The sequence below is a fragment of the Bos javanicus genome, chromosome 12 (genome assembly GCF_032452875.1).
Source record: "Bos javanicus breed banteng chromosome 12, ARS-OSU_banteng_1.0, whole genome shotgun sequence".
Classification (NCBI taxonomy): Eukaryota; Metazoa; Chordata; class Mammalia; order Artiodactyla; family Bovidae; genus Bos; species Bos javanicus.
Genome location: NC_083879.1, coordinates 11,945,497 through 11,962,434, shown reverse-complemented (window position 1 = coordinate 11,962,434; position 16,938 = coordinate 11,945,497). Strand labels below are relative to the sequence as shown.

At 40.2% G+C, this 16,938-nt stretch overlaps 1 protein-coding gene across 8 annotated transcripts in view; it reads left to right on the top strand.

Moving 5' to 3' along the window:
* Positions 1-16,938, top strand: part of VWA8 (von Willebrand factor A domain containing 8) — a 401,675-nt gene that overhangs the window by 232,283 nt on the left and 152,454 nt on the right. For all 8 annotated transcript variants that reach the window (XR_009739842.1, XM_061434477.1, XM_061434479.1 and 5 more), the window contains exons 30-35: positions 448-558; positions 1,463-1,527; positions 4,038-4,163; positions 5,652-5,761; positions 6,381-6,535; positions 13,121-13,316. Coding sequence is in view for 7 of the 8 variants with exons in the window: in XM_061434477.1 (XP_061290461.1) it covers positions 448-558; positions 1,463-1,527; positions 4,038-4,163; positions 5,652-5,761; positions 6,381-6,535; positions 13,121-13,316 (763 nt within the window). In the remaining variant the exon portion in view is untranslated. The remainder of the gene's footprint in view (positions 1-447; positions 559-1,462; positions 1,528-4,037; positions 4,164-5,651; positions 5,762-6,380; positions 6,536-13,120; positions 13,317-16,938) is intronic.

Below are 16,938 nucleotides of genomic sequence, written 5' to 3'. Positions count from 1 at the left end.
TTTTTTTGTAAATCACTTAAAAATTTTTTTCAATTGGAAGATAATTGCTTTACAATGTTGTATTGGTTTAACTGCACATTCTTTAAGTGTAATTTTGATAAAAGTAAACAGACTTTTAAAAATGATCAAATGTCTAAATTTCCTCCTTAATACATAATAAAACAGAGTCATGGTTAAACCTAGCCTATATTTACAAGGGGATGGTTTTAAGATAAAATCTTCAAAGAAGAAAGTCTGCCTTACATAATTAAAAATATCCTCATTAAACCATGGAAGGCTTTAAATTCTGTACTATGGAAAATCACTTAGTGTTTTTATGGAGTCGTTTAAATATTTCAGTATTGTCATCTTACCTTTGGTTTACTTATCACTAAATACCCTTTATTTCCAGGCTGCCAAGGGACTGCTGCTTTAAAAAAAAAAAAAAACTATTCTCTTTATTTCCAGAGCAATGTCATCCTGTTGCTGGATCCCGCTAGCCAAGCCCTTCGCCGTCTCATCCTACCTTCAGAAGAATTTACAATGAAGAAAACTTCCTGGTGGAACAAGGAGGAAGCTGTAAGGAATACCCAGCCTGCCCAGTAAATTGCCAAGGGTTTTCTGTAGCTTTCTAACTGTAAAAATGCATACCTGCCCTCCCCTTGTGGCACCTTCTGTTTGCTATAATGCACAAAAGAATTCTCTTATTAGGCACTTGTGAATTTTAATATGATACAAGTAGGTAGACGTAGATAGACGTATAACTAAGTATCAGTGTTCTTTTTGTATCCATCGCAGGAACATTTGAACTAATAATCATAGGACTTCATGAGCCATTTGTGTGTGATATTCATGACAAATCCCTAATCATGCAGGCACTTTAACCTGCTTTCCAGGTCTGTGTTAATGTTTTGAATTTATGTAATGAACCTTTGAGTGTAACATCTGGTTGTATTTACAAGATAAATAAATATTTTAGCTTAATAAACTAGTAATTAAACATTTTGGCCAACCCCAGGGAGTCTATTCTGCCATTCAGAAAAAGGTAATGGATATAAAACAGAACTTACCCTCTGCCCTGGACAACATAGCATGCTTATAGGTCTTAAAATGCCATGAAAAAAAGAGATATTTTAAATGTCATAAATAGATCCAAACCTAAGAAACAAAATATTTCCTATGTATTGACGCTATGGTACAAACATCAGTTAATCACCAGATAGCATGTTTACTTGTAATCAGATTTGGCATTATTTTTTTAAATATTATCCTAAAAATGTTTTAGTACATAGTTCACAGTGAATTTTAAAATATATTTTAATCCATGTTACCGTAAGAGTCTTGGAACGGATGAAGAGGGGTAGCTTCTCAGAGAATTATATGTTTTACACATTGAAGAACTTTATTTAAGGAAAAGCAGCTGAAGAGACGTGATTGCATCCATCACAGTTAATGTGAATATTTTGTTTTTTCTTGTCTTTAGGAAACTTACAAAATGTGTAAAGAGTTTTCACACAAAAACTGGCTAGTGTTCTACAAAGAAAAAGGGTGAGTTTTTTGCTGTAGAGGGTTTAAACTGTGATTTTCTTCTGTCCATTCTCTTTCCTCCTTTAATTTTACTGTGTGCTAAGAGTTCCAAAGAAAGGAAAGATAAGAAAGCCTTCCTCAGTGATCAATGCAAAGAAATAGAGGAAAACAACAGAATGTGAAAGACTAGAGATCTCTTCAAGAAAATTAGAGATACCAAGGGAACATTTCATGCAAAGATGGGCTCGATAAAGGACAGAAATGGTATGGACCTAACAGAAGCAGAAGATATTAAGAAGAGGTGGCAAGAATACACAGAAGAACTGTACAAAAAAGAGCTTCATGACCCAGATAATCACGATGGTGTGATCACTCACCTAGAGCCAGACATCCTGGAATGTGAAGTCAAGTGGGCCTTAGGAAGCATCACTACAAACAAAGCTAGTGGAGGTGATGGAATTCCAGTTGAGCTATTTCAAGTCCTGAAAGATGATGCTGTGAAAGTGCTGCACTCAATATGCCAGCAAATTTGGAAACCTCAGCAGTGGCCACAGGACTGGAAAAGGTCAGTTTTCATTCCAATCCCAAAGAAAGGCAATGCCAAAGAATGCTCAAACTACCGCACAATTGTACTCATCTCACATGCTAGTAAAGTAATGCTCAAAATTCTCCAAGCCAGGCTTCAGCAATATGTGAACCATGAACTCAGAGATGTTCAAGCTGGTTTTAGAAAAGGCAGAGGAACCAGAGATCAAATTGCCAACATCCGCTGGATCATGGAAAAAGCAAGAGAGTTCCAGAAAAACATCTCTTTCTGCTTTTTTGACTATGCCAAAGCCTTTGACTGTGTGGATCACAATAAACTGTGGAAAATTCTTCAAGAGATGGCAATACCAGACCACCTGACCTGCCTCTTGAGAAATGTGTATGCAGGTCAGGAAACAACAGTTAGAACTGGACATGGAACAACAGACTGGTTCCAAATAGGAAAAGGAGTACGTCAAGGCCATATATTGTCACCCTGTTTATTTAACTTATATGCAGAGTACATCATGAGAAAAGCTGGACTGGAAGAAGCACAAGCTGGAATCAAGGTTGCTGGGAGAAATATCAATAACCTCAGATATGCAGATGACACCACCCTTATGGCAGAAAGTGAAGAGAAACTCAAAAGCCTCTTGAGAAAAGTGAAAGAGGAGAGTGGAAAAGTTGGCTTAAAGCTCAACATTCAGAAAACAAAGATCATGGCATCTGGTCCTATCACTTCATGGGAAATAGATGGGGAAACAGTGGAAACAGTGACAGACTTTATTTTGGGGGGCTCCAAAATCACTGCAGATGGTGATTGCAGCCATGAAATTAAAAGACGCTTACTCCTTAGAAGGAAAGTTATGACCAACCTAGACAGCATATTCAAAAGCAGAGACATTACTTTGCCAACAAAGTCCGTGTAGTCAAGGCTATGGTTTTTCCAGTGGTCATGTACGGATGTGCGAGTTGGACTGTGAAGAAAGCTGAGCGCTGAAGAATTGATGCTTTTGGACTGTGGTGTTGGAGAAGACTCTTGAGAGTCCCTTGGACTGCAAGGAGGTCCAACCAGTCCATCCTAAAGGAGGTCAGTCCTGGGTGTTCATTGGAAGGACTAATGCTGAAGCTGAAACTCCAGTACTTGGGCCACCTCATGGGAAGAGTTGACTCATTGGAAAAGACTCTGATGCTGGGAGGGATTGGGGGCAGGAGGAGAAGGGGGCGACAGAGGATGAGATGGCTGGATGGCATCACCGACTCAATGGACATGAGTTTGAGTGTACTCCGGGAGTTGGTGATGGACAGGGAGGCCTGGCATGCTGTGATTCATGGGGTTGCAAAGAGTTGGACGCAACTGAGCGACTGAACTGAAGTTGTTTCAGTCGTGTCTGACCTTGTGTGACTCATGGCCCGTAACCCACCAGGCTCCTCTGTCCATGGGATTTCCTAGGAACGAATACTGGAGTGGGTTGCCATTTCTTTCTCCAGGGGATTTTCTTGACCCAGGGATAGAACCTGAGTCTGTATGTCTCCTGCATTGGTAGCCAGGTGCTTTACTCTGGCTTATTGTAAACTAAATGTAACCAAATTAGTATTATTTTATTCTAAAAGTACCTTATCCCACATTGCAGAACATTGAAAAACACACATAAAAAAACAGTGCTCATAATTAGATAAACAGTGAGTACTAGCATAGTGGCTGTCACTTCCCATTTTTAAATCTTATGGAAGCCTTTACATAGTTTAGTGTTTTATATCTCTATTTTCTCAACTAACATTTTTCTATGTTATCATCTAGTCTTAAAAATATTGTTTTTAGGGTTTTGTAATATATCATGAATCCCAACCCAGGGATCGGATCCAGGTCTTGTGCACTGCAGGCAGATTCTTTACCATCTGAGCCACCAGGGACACCCAATATATCATGATTATGCTATGGTTACTCAACCAATATCCTCACCATTTCCTTTCACGGAGTTTTCTTTTTCTTTTCTTTTTTTCAGGAACACCCTCGCTGTGCTGGATGTTCTAGAAGGGCGAACTCACACCATCTCGCTTCCCATCAACCTCCAGACGGTTTTTCTCGTAGCAGAAGACAAATGGCTTCTGGTGGAGAGTAAAACAAATCAGTGAGTAGATCTACATAGTACCTCATGGAGTGTGCTCAGTTTTCCAGCATCCTTATCTATAGCTCTGTCTTCCTGTGTCTGTCTTTTAACATTTCTGCATTTGGCAGGTGAAAGAAGAGGGGAGGGGAAAATTTAAATGTCACTGAAATGTCGCTTCATAGTGTAAATTATCAAAGTTTGTTTCAGATGATGACCTTGAAATTAACAGTGAAAGCATAATGACTTTTATAATATTTTATATTTATCCATCTTTCTTTGGGCTTTTTCCTATTAGCACACCGAGCATTTCACTGTATTCTCTGTATTCTTGCCAGTACTTCAAAATAGATTTTCCGATCATCTTTTCTTCAAAGGGCCATGGTCTCCACCCAAATGCCGTTGATTTTTGGAACTTCACAGACTGCACCCCTGAGAAGTTTCTTCTTCGCTTCCTCTTGCCTGCTCTCACTTGGTTATGTTTGTGTTTTGTGTTGCCCCCTCCACTGGACTGTGCGCTTCTTGATGAAAGGACTTTCTGTGCGCTTAGCATAACTAGGGTGCACAGTAAGTCTTGAGGTCTGCTCCCTCATGCGTCACTTCTCCTGGCCCCATGCAGATTTTCTGCTCCTCTGTGGACAAGCAGAAGTGTCCTGATGCAAAAGATTCCCAGCTACTTATACATCCCTGTTTTGGCAACTACACAAATAAGTAAAGCAAGGGAATTGTAGCAGTGAGGGCTTCTGTCCCTTGTTGTTTAGTCGACTAAGTTTGTGACCGTAAGGACTGTATCTCGCCAGGCTCCTCTGTCCATGGGATTTCCCAGGAAAGAGTGCTAGAGTGGGTTGCCATTTCCTTCTCGAGGGATCTTCCTGTCCCAGGGCTCAAATCCTCGTCTCCTGCATTGCAGGCAGATTGTTACTGCTGAGCCACCAGGGAAGCTGGTACTGGTCACAAATCTGAGGCCGAGTTCCCTCTTACTGGCTGATCAGTCATATTAACAGCAGGCTCCATGATGGTATGGAATGTCTCTTTCAAGTTGCTTTTTTAATTTTCCTTTTTTTTTTTTTTTACTAGCCTTTCCTCTTATAGGAAGCGTTAGGTTTTTAGTTCACATTTATGACTGCATTGTTATTATGCACTCCTCTTTATACAGGCAAAAGGAGAATGGGGCAACAGAGGATGAGATGGTCAGATAGCATCACCGACTCAGTGGACATGAATCTGAGCAAACTTTAGGAGATAGTGGAGGACAGAGGAGCCTGGTGTTCTTCAGTCCGTGGGGTCACAAAGAGTCGGACACGACTTAGCCACTGAGCAACAGCAACAACTTTATACAGCGTTAAGAAGTTATTTTTTAAATTCACGATAAAACTCTGAAACTGCAGATTATACTCACAGTATGAAAAAGAGGCCCTGGGAGGGAAAAACTCTGATTTTTCCTAGTCTGGTCTCACAGTTATGAGAAAAGGAAAGACTGTTCATTCACTTAGGTGTTTTGTTTGTTTACAGGAAATATCTTTTAACTACACCTGCACACATCGAATCTAAGGACAGTGGGGTTTGCCAGTTGTATGTGTTGCAGGAGGAGCTTCCTAGCCCAGGGTTTGGAGTCATGCAAGGTAAGTACTGTGCTCTGTATGTATGCGGCTGTGCAGGTGCCCGCTTGATTACATACTCTCCTCTAGGATCATTTAAATACAGTCAAATCAACATATGTTAACTTTATACAGAAGAGAAAACTTAGTCACTGCCCTAGAAACAGTAAGGAAGAATCCATCATCTTTTAAGTTCTGTCTTTGCATATTTTTGACAAGTCAGAATGTTTATATATATGTAGGTTTCAAGTCTATTTTAGGATTGCATCATTTCTTTTTAACACAGAACATCAGAATTTCTACTTTATTCATCACAGTTTTTGGGGGTGGTGTGAAAAGTACTTAAGGAAAAAAATCTAAAATATACCATTGCTAACCAACCAGATCAGTTTTACCTCTTTCTGCAGTACTGTCAATATTAATCTTTATTGCTAATAAAAATTTGAATTCCGTAAATGAGAAGATACCAAGATGTGAAAACTGAGTCTTCTCAGACAAAAAGCCATGAGTGTAATTGAAAGCATTTTCTCTTTTTTAATGTATGCTTTTCTGTTTGAGTTGGTGAGAATGAAATCTTGCAAAAATTAATTCCTGGAGCAATTTAGGGGCATATGGTGTTTAATGTTTCTCTGATACTTTTCAGAAACAGACCGCAGCATACCTCATACAATTTCAAGTGATCAGCTGTCATCTGAAAATCTGAGTTCAGCTGTGGGACAAAAGATTTCCTCTCCAAACCGAATTCTCTCAGATAAGAATAGTTATGCTACAATTGTTGTTGGTTTCCCAGATCTCATGGTAAGCTTAAATTTTTTAAATTATTGAGTAACTATTTCTTCCCCTCACTTTGGCCTAAGCTTTATAAACCTATTTGAGGGTAATTAAAAGTGTAATGATTTTTTGGTAAACATTGTTTGATCCCTGGGTCGGGAAGATGCCCTGGAGAAGGAAATGGTAACCCACTCCAGTATTCTTGCCTGGAAAATCCAATGGACAGAGGAGCCTGGTGGGCTACAGTCCACAGGGTCGCAAAGAGTCGAACACGACTGAGTGACTTCACTTTCACTTTCACTTTCCGATCAACATTCATTTTCGAGACCAGTCATTTAAAAATGCATTCTATATGGGTTCATTGCTTTTTAAAAATTAACATTTCAAGTGTAATGCAACTATATAATTTAGTAAAGGAAAACTAATATTCTTCATACATGAGAGTTCATGGGGCAGATATATATGTAACCTACTGACAGTCACTTTATATCCTGTCAAGAGGGACAATTTGAGACTAACGAGGTAACATTTCTTCTAGAACTTTTAAGGGGAAATATGTTGAACCTCATTACTGTAGATGAAATTTTTCAACACTCATGAATACAATTCACTTTCCACTGAGTTTTGCTCTGACTTATATCTTTGCAGCATCCAGCTTATACTATAATGCTGGTAGTCTCAATTTAATTTGCTTTTAAATGGATCCTTCTGCTATTATTTACTATTATAAAGAAGGGTCTGTTTGTAATCGACTTCAAGAAAATAGGCACCATCTTCCCCTGAAGGAAATGTGAGAAGATAAAATAGGTTATTTCAGTCCAAGTTGCCATCTAATAACCTTAGATGTAGCTCTGTGTGTTTTGATTAAATATTTAATTTTCATAATTTTCTTTGTAGCTTTTAGGTGGAGTGATAGAATCACTTAAAGATAAAATATTGGCTCTGCTTAATAGTACACCAGTCTCGCATATCTCAAAATTTTAATGTGATTAATGAATGATGAGTACTTCAGGGTTTAAGACTTTTGAAATCCGAAACCCAGTGGATAATATGTGGCTTAGGACTTTGCCATATGTCTGCCTAATTATCAAGCAAAAAACATTTGCTGTGGGTTATATAACTGAAAATGAAACATGTTGTTGGAATACAGCAGGCTTGATTAAATGAAGAGTTGTGTTTAATATGCTTGCCACAAATGCTTGCTGGGGTCAGTAGAGAAAATACTGGATCTGCTTTTCTGAAGGTGGAGCTGTTTTAAAAAATTGGTCTTTTGATTGAAGAAATTGACATAGAAATATAATGTCACTGTAAAAAGGTAAGAAAGCTGAGTATAAGGTAATGTTAGTATTGACCCTCTAGAAGTCCTTTGTAGATTATAGGCTAGAGACCTTGTTAAATTAAAAGCTCTATTCCCTGTATTTAGTACCCACCATGTAGAAGATGTTCATGAATTTTTGTTTAATGAAGGATTAGAGTCAGTTAGACAACCTTTCAGCATTTTATGAGAGCAGTCATATTTTTGAGACCCCCAATACAAGCCAGGCATTGCACTATTTTAAACCCTTTCATACATGATCATTAATTTTTATGACAATTCCACAAGGTTTTATAAATGAAACAATAAAAACAGAGAGGATCTATTCCCCCAGGCCACAAAGATATTGAGTAAGGAAGCTGTGATTTGAGCTCAAGAATGACTGGCCTTCAAACTCATGTCTTTTTATACCACAGTGTCTTTCTACCTTTATGTGATTTTCATTTGATTCTTCATAAAACTATCAACAAAAGGGTATGTCATCTCTTATTAACGTTTTACAGCATTATCAGAGGCACCTGAATTATTGTAAACTTATTATAATTTTCTTATCCTACTACCAAATGGCCATAAAAATCTTTAGCAAGTGTCTTAGTGAACCCTCAAAAGTGAAATGTTAAAAGCATTCCTTTTAATATCAAGAGTAAGACAAGGATACCCATTACCACCACTTCTACTAAACACTGTACTGAGCATCTTAGACGTGAGCCATTAAAAATTTTAATAAATTGAATTTCATCAAAATCAAAAGCTTCCACTCTGTAAAAAGACACTGTGAGGAGAATTAAAAAACAATCTACACACTGGGAGAAAATATTGGCAAATCACATATCCAACAAAGGACTGGTATCCAAAGTACATAAAGATTTCTTAAAACTCAAGAGTGACGAAACAAATAATCTAGTATAAAAAATGAGCAAAGGGAGGACCTGTGTGAGGTGTCAGAGGTCAGAGCCTGAGCAGGTGAAAAAGATATCCATAGTGGGGGAGGGAGGGACAGCTGGTGATGGGAGTCAGGTCCAGCCAGGATGAATGGCATCACCAGGAAGGGGCAGGCTGGTGTGGAATGCGGGGGCCCCAGTGAGGTGAAGACTTCACTGATGCATGAACGTAGCTCAGTGCAGGCTATAAGGACCAAGCAGAGTGCAGGGGGCATTTGCCTGGAAGAGGAAGTTAGTGGTGGAGATAGGAGCTGAGTCATATACAGTGGAACTCAGCCAAAAAGTAACTATGTTAAAGATAATGAAGTCTAGGTTTCTCTCTGTTTGAGAAGGGAGTTACAGATGCAGCAGGAAAGAAAACTAGAATGAGTCCTGTAGAGGTTGGTTAGGAATTGGATGCATCTGAGTGGACTCATGGTTTTCAATGTATTTAAGTAGATATAAAAATAAAATTGGAGGTGAATGTATTTTTTTAAAAATGGGCAAAAGACTTGGACAGACTCTTTACTACAGAGGATAAAAGGATGGTAATTGAGTATATAAAAAGATGTTCATTAGTCATTAGGGAAATGCAAATTAAAACCACGATGAGATAGTACTCCTACCCTACTGCCTATTAGAATAGCTAAAATTAAAAAAAAATTAACACCCACAATACCAAGTACCAAGTATTATGCATAAGAAAGTCCCACTAACTCAGTGGTTAATTAGTCCCACTAAGTCAGGGATAAAGAATCCCCCTGCCAATGCAGAAGACGCTGGAAATGCGAGTTGGATCCCTGGGTCAGGAAGATCCCCTGGAGAAGGAAATAGCAACCCACTCCAGTATTCTTGCCTGGAGAATCTGTGGACAGAGGAGCCTGGTGGGCTACAGTCTATGGGATTGCAAAGAGTCAGACATCACTGAGGGACTAAGTGCCAGGACATACCAAGTACTGACAAGGATGCAGTGCAAATCCAACGCAAATCAACTCTCACAGTCTTATGGAAGAGAAAGGGCAAACAATAAGACCTTTCTGAAGAAGAACCAGAATAAAAGGCAGAGGTACTTGCCCTCTAAATTTCAAGGCTTATTATAAAACCTAAGTAACTAAGACCATGTAGCATAGGCCACAGGAGTAGAAAAATACACAGTGAAACAATACAATGCCTAGAAACAGATAGATCCATACGCATACGGAACTGCTTTCCCATACCAGTGCTCATCAATGGGCAAAGGTTGATGATATTTGGACAGTTACTCTCCATGGACAAAAAAGGATCAGCATGGATCATAGCCTCATACCACTTACAAAATATTTCCTTAGGGATTAAAGAATTAAAAGTAAGAGGAAAAACCTCAAAATGTTTAGCAAATGTATAGGAGAATATCTTTGATTTGAGAGTAGAGAAGGATAAATATATATGGTAAAAAATTTAAAGTAAAGCAAGAGGGACTTGCCTGGTGGTCCAGTGATTAAGAATCTGCTTTGCAGTGTAGTGGATGAGGGTTCGAGCCCTGGTCAGGGAATTAAGATCCCACTTGCCGCGGAGCTATTGAGCCCATGAGTTCTTGAGCCTTTGCACAACTAGAGAGTCCTTTCACCACAGAAGAGGATCCCAAGTGGGACAGTAAGACCTGACACAGCCAAATAAATAGATGCGTTTTGAAAAAAAATTAAGTAAAGCAAGAGAAAAAAAATGATAAAAAATTCCAAGAGAGTTAATGTCTAGGAGAGATGAAAGAGACATGATTGGGAAGGGGGCCTCCAAGGTGCTTGAGAAATAATGGTGATACTATTCCTTATGCCAGTTAGTGGATGCACTCAGCATTTTCCATTTAAAATAGTTATTTATTTAAATTAACTATAGTGTTGTGCCAAAGTGGCAAATAGTAACAAAAAGATTCAAGACATTAGATCTGACAGAGTGCCTGAAGAACTATGGATGGAGTTTCAGGACATTGTACACGAGGCAGTGATCAAGACCATCCCCAAGAAAAAGAAGTGCAAAAAGGCAAAATGGTTGTCTGAGGAAGCCTTACAAAAAGCTGAGAAAAGAAGAGAAGCGAAACACAAAGGAGAAAAGGAAAGAGATACCATTTGAATGCAGAGTTTCAAAGAATAGCAAGGAGAGATAAGAAAGCCTTCCTGAGTGATCAAAGCAAAGAAATAGAGGAAAACAATAGAATGGGAAAGACTAGAGATCTCTTCAAGAAAGTTAGAGATACAAAAGGAACATTTCATGCAAAGATGGGCACAATAAACGACAGAAATGGTATGGACCTAATAGAAGCAGAAGATATTAAGAAGAGGTGGCAAGAATACATAGAAGAACTGTACAAAAAAGAGCTTCAGCACCCAGATAACCACGATGGTGTGATCACTCACCTAGAGCCAGACATCCTGGAATATGAAGTCAAGTGGGCCTTAGGAAGCATCACTATGAACAAAGCTAGTGGAGATGATGAAATTCCAGTTGAGCTATTTCAAATCCTAAAAGATGATGCTGTGAAAGTGCTGCATTCAATATGCCAGCAAATTTGGAAACCTCAGCAGTGGCCATAGGACTGGAAAAAGGTCAGTTTTCACTCCAATCCCAAAGAAAGGCAATGCCAAAGAATGCTCAAACTACTGTGCAATTGCACTCGTCTCACACTCTAGCAAAGTCGTGCTCAAAATTCTCCAAGCCAGGCTTCCACAGTACGTGAACCATGAACTTCCAGATGTTCAAGCTGGATTTAGAAAAGACAGAGGAACCAGAGATCAAATTGCCAGCATCCGCTGGTTTATCGAAAAAATGACAGAGTTCCAGAAGAACATCTACTTCTGCTCTATTGATTGTGCCACAGTTTGATCACAACAAACTGTGGAAAATTCTGAAAGAAATGGGAATACCAGACCGCCTTACCTGCCTCCTGAGAAATCTGTATGCAGGTCAAGAAACAAGAGTAAGAATTGGACATGAAACAACAGACTGGTTCCAAATTGAGAAAGGAGTACGTCAAGGCCGTGTATTGTCACCCTGCTTATTTAACTTATATGCAGAGTACATCATGCAGAATGCCAGACTGGATGAAGCACAAGCTGGAATCAAGATTGCCAGGAGAAACATCAATAACCTCAGATATGCAGATGATACCACCCTTATGGTAGAAAGTGAAGAGCCTCTTGATGAAAGTGAAAGAGGAGAGTGAAAAAGCTGGCTCAATACTCAACATTCAGAAAACTAAGATCATCACATCCAGTCCCATCACTTCATGGCAAATAGATGGGGGAACAATGGAAAGAGTGAGAGAGTTTATTTTTCTGGGCTCCAAAATCACTGCAGATGTTGACTGCAGACATGAAATTAAAAGACGCTTGCTCCTTGGAAGAAAAGTTATGACCAACCTAGACAGCATATTAAAAAGCAGAGACATTACTTTACCATCAAAGGTCTGTCTAGTCAAGGCTATGGTTTTTCCAGTGGTCATGTATGGATGTGAGAGTTAGGCCATAAAGAAAGCTGAGCACAGAAGAATTGATGCTTTTGAACTGTGGTGTTGGAGAAGACTCTTGAGAGTCCCTTGGACTGCAAGGAGATCCAACCAGTCCATCCTAAAGGAGATCAGTTCTAAATATTCATGGGAAAGACTGATGCTGAAGCTAAACTCCAATACTTTGGCCACCTGATGCGAAGAATTGACTCACTGGAAAAGTTCCTGTTGCTGGGAAAGATTGAAGGCAGGAGGAGAAGGGGACGACAGAGGATGAGATGGTTGGATGGCATCACTGACTCGATGAACATGAACTGAAGCAACTCCGGGAGCTGGTGATGGACAGGAAAGCTTGGCTTGCTGCAGTCCATGGGGTCACAAAGAGTCAGACACAACTAAACAACTGAACTGAACTGATCCTGTTGTGCTAAGTCTCTTCAGTCGTGTCCAACTCTTTGCGACCTTATGGACTATAGCCCACCAGGCTCCTCTGTTCATGGGATTCTCCAGGCAAGAATACTGAGGTGGGTTGTCATGCCCTCTTCCTGGTAATCTTCCTGACCTGTGGATAGAATCCAGGTCTCTTATGTTGCCTGCATTGGCAGGCAGCTTCTTTCTAAGGCCACCTGGGAAGCCCAACTATACTCTTATATTCCCTCGTTTTAGTTATAATTCATTTCAAAATAAAAAATATGTTGTATACTTTACACTTGTCTGAAAATTATGATTATCAATAAAGGAACTATCTTCTGCATTAAGAAAGGTTAAAGAATAATTTGATTTTCTTATGTTTGTGGAATATAAGTTTACCACTGGCATCTGCTTAAAGGACTGCACTGTAAAAGTTGTGAGTGTAGTTTATAGTATTTCAGTGCTTGAATCTCTCTTTTTCCTTTTAGTCACCTAGTGAAGTTTATTCTTGGAAAAGGCCATCATCTTTGAGTAAATCAAGAGTCACTGATACAACATTCTATGGAGGAAAGAAGAAAAGTGGAACCGCGAAACAGAGCAATTGTGTGACTCTTTTGGATACTAATCAGATAGTCAGGATTTTGCCCCCAGGAGAAGTCCCTCTACAAGATATCTACCCAAAAGGTAAGAGATTTAACAATTCCTAATTTATCATGGTAGTCAAAGGTAGTTGGTTTTGATAGGAACATTTAACTTATCATTATCTTTCTATACTTACGAATAATTCTAACAGTTTAGTAGCTAAAAAGCCTTACATGTGCTCAGAACGTTTACACTAAACTTGTTACAGCGCATGATTGTACCCTCTGCTGTTAGAACTCATTGGCACTGCAGTCTATGCAGTAACCTTACTTAGACCATGTTTTCACAGAGACTTAAGAGTTATTAGAACATAAGGCGTAGAATGATGGTGCTAGTGGTGAAGAACGCATCTGCCACTGCAGGAGATAGAAGAGGCGTGGGTTGGATCCCTGGGTCTGGAAGATCCCCTGGAGGAGCGCATGGCAACCAGCTTCAGTATTCTTGCCGGGAGAATCCCATGGACAGAGGAGCCTGGCAGGCTACAGAGCATAGAGGTGAAAAGAGTCAGACACGACTGATGTGACTATGCACGCACACACAAGGCCATAGATTATAGGGCCTGACTTTTGTGTTAAACTCCTGTGACTAAAGGCCAGTCTTATTCACTTCCCAGTGCTCTCAAAGTCAACCTACCTTTCTTACCGCATAACATGTGCCAGTTCCTACACCGGTCACTTTCCCTCATAGAAATTCATTTAATTTTCAAAGTCCCATTGTTTCATTTTGTACTCTCAAATTCATATGCCAAGAAACTGATACAGAGAGGTGAAATAACTTGCTGAGGTCACCCCATCAGTGGACAGCAGAGCCCAGATTTGTGCCAGCGTCTTCCGACCCAAGGCCATAGCCGTTCTCACTGAACAACACTGGCTTTCACTGTAAAGGATAGTTATGAATATGGTTGATCCTTGAGCCGCTGACTTTCATTTGCATCCTAGTGGCAGTAATATTTTCCTGTGTTTACATTCATTACATTAGTGTGGACTTCATAAATATGACACTAAACCTGTCGTGATAATCTATTACTGGGTTCAAAAAGTCCTGGTTATGTGATAATGTTACAATTAGTTCCTTCCAAATAAATTGCCATTTCCTTAGAATGTTTTTTATTAATGCACTGACAGTTGCTGTTCAGTGCAATAGGAATATTCACAAGGTGACCTATAAACACAAAGGAGAGGCTTACAACCCGAGTTTGTGATTCTGAGCTGATTCTTGAAAGATGAATGGGAGGGAATCAATGAAGCAGTTGTTCCTGAAAGAGAGAAGTCCACGTGAAAATGCAGAGGCATGACAGAGCACCACAGGAATGACAAGAAATTCTATACCAAAATTCAGTGCAGCTCCTCTACCCAGAAACCTGGGGATCAGCCCTGATACTTCTCACTCATCCTCCACGTTTATCCCGTCATCAGTTGCGATCTCTTTTTGATACAACCTTTAAAGTGAAAGTGAAAGTCACTCAGTCGTGTCTGACCCTTTCGATCCCATGGACTATATACAGTCCATGGAATTCTCCAGGCCAGAACACTGGAGTGGGTAGCCTTTCCCTTCTCCAGAGGATTTCCCCAAACCAGGGATTGAACCCAGGTCTCCCGCATTGCAGACAGATTCTTTACCAGCTGAGCCACCAGGTAAGCTGATCTGATCTCCAGCCCCTCGTCCACAGTTCTGTCTCCGACACCCAGCATCACCACCATTTTGCACTGTAACACTGCGGTAGCCTGAGGACCACATTCCCTCTTCCTTCTTCCCTTGCCCCACCCCCATTCCCCACACATCAAACAAAGTGTTGTTTTTAAAGTATTTTATTGCTCTCATTTGTTCTTATTAAGGTCCAGTTTCAGTTCCGTCAGTTCAGTCACTCAGTCGTGTCCTGACTCCTTGCGACCACATGGACAGCAGCACACCAGGCTTCCCTGTCCATCACCAACTCCCGGAGCTTGCTCAAACTCATGTGCATCGAGTTGGTGATGCCATCCAACCATCTCATCCTCTGTCGTCCCCTTCTCCTCCTTCCTTCAATCTTTCCCAGCATCAGGGTCTTTTCCACTGAGACAGCTCTTCGCATCAGGTGGCCAAAGTATTGGAGTTTCAGCTTCAGCATCAGTCCTTTCAGTGAAAATTCAGGGTTGATTTCCTTTAGGATGGACTGGCTTGACCTCCTGGCTGTCCAGTGGACTCTCAAGAGTCTTCTCCAACACCACAGTTCAAAAGCATCAATTCTTTGGCGCTCAGCTTTCTTTATAGTCCAACTCTCACATCCATACATGACTACTGGAAAAACCATAGCCTTGACTAGACGGACCTTTGTTGGCAAAGTAATGTCTCTGCTTTTTAATATGCTGTCTAGGTTGGTAATAACTTTCCTTCCAAGGATAAGTGTCTTAATTTCATGGCTGCAGTCACCATCTGCAGTGATTTTGAAGCCCGAAAAAATAAAGTCTGACACTGTTTCCACTGTTTCCCCATCTATTTGCCATGAAGTGATGGGACCGGATGCCATGATTTTGGTTTTCTGAATGTTGAGCTGTAAGCCAACTTTTTCACTCTCTTTCACTTTCATCAAGAGGCTGTTTAATTCTTCTTCACTTTCTGCCATATGCTCTCTAGGCTGGTCATAGCTTTTCTTCTAAGGAAGACGCATCTTTTAATTTCATGTCTGCAATCACCATCTGCAGTGATTTTGGAGCCCAAGAAAATAAAGTCTCTCACTCTTTCCATTGTTTCCCCATCTATCTGCCATGAAGTGATGGCACCAGATGCCATGATCTTAGTTTTCTGAATCTTGAGTATTAAGCCAACTTTTTCACTCTCCTCTTTCACTTTCATCAAGAGGCTCTTTAGTTCTTTTTTGCTTTGTGCCATAAGGGTGTTGTCAACTGAGTATCTGAGGTTATTGATGTTTCTCCCGGCAATCTTGATTCCAGCTTGTGCTTCATCCAGCCCAGCGTTCCTAATCATGTACTCTGCATAGAAGTTAAATAAGCAAGGTGACAATATACAGCCTTGATATACTATACTCCCCCTCCCAATGTGGAAGCAGTCTGTTGTTCCACGTCCAGTTCTAACTCTTGCTTCTTGACCTGCATACAGATTTCTCAGGAGGCAGGTAAGGTGGTCTTGTATTCCATCTCTTGAAGAATTTTCCACAGTTTGTTGTGATCAAACTGTGGCATAGTCGATAAAGCAGAAGTAAACATTTTTTCTGGAACTGTGTTGCTTTTTTGATGATCCAACAGATTTTGGCAATTTGATCTCTGGTTCCTCTGCCTTTTCTAAAACCAGCTTGAACATCACATACTGTTGAGGCCTGGCTTGGAGAATTTTGAGCATGACTTTGCTAGCATGTGCAATGAGTGCAACTGAACATTCTTTGGCATTGCTTTTCTTTGGGATTGGAATGAAAACTGACCTTTTCCAGTCCTTTGGCCACTGCTGAGGTTTCCAGATTTGCTGGCATATTGAGTGCAGCACTTTCACAGCATCATCTTTTAGGATTTGAAATAGCTCAACTGGAATACCATCACCTCCACTAGCTTTGTTCGTAGTGATGCTTCCTAAGGCCCACTTGACTTCGTATTCCAGGATGTCTGGCTCTAGGTGAGTGATCACAGCATCGTGGTTATCTGGGTCATGAAGATCTTTTTGTATAGTTCTTCTG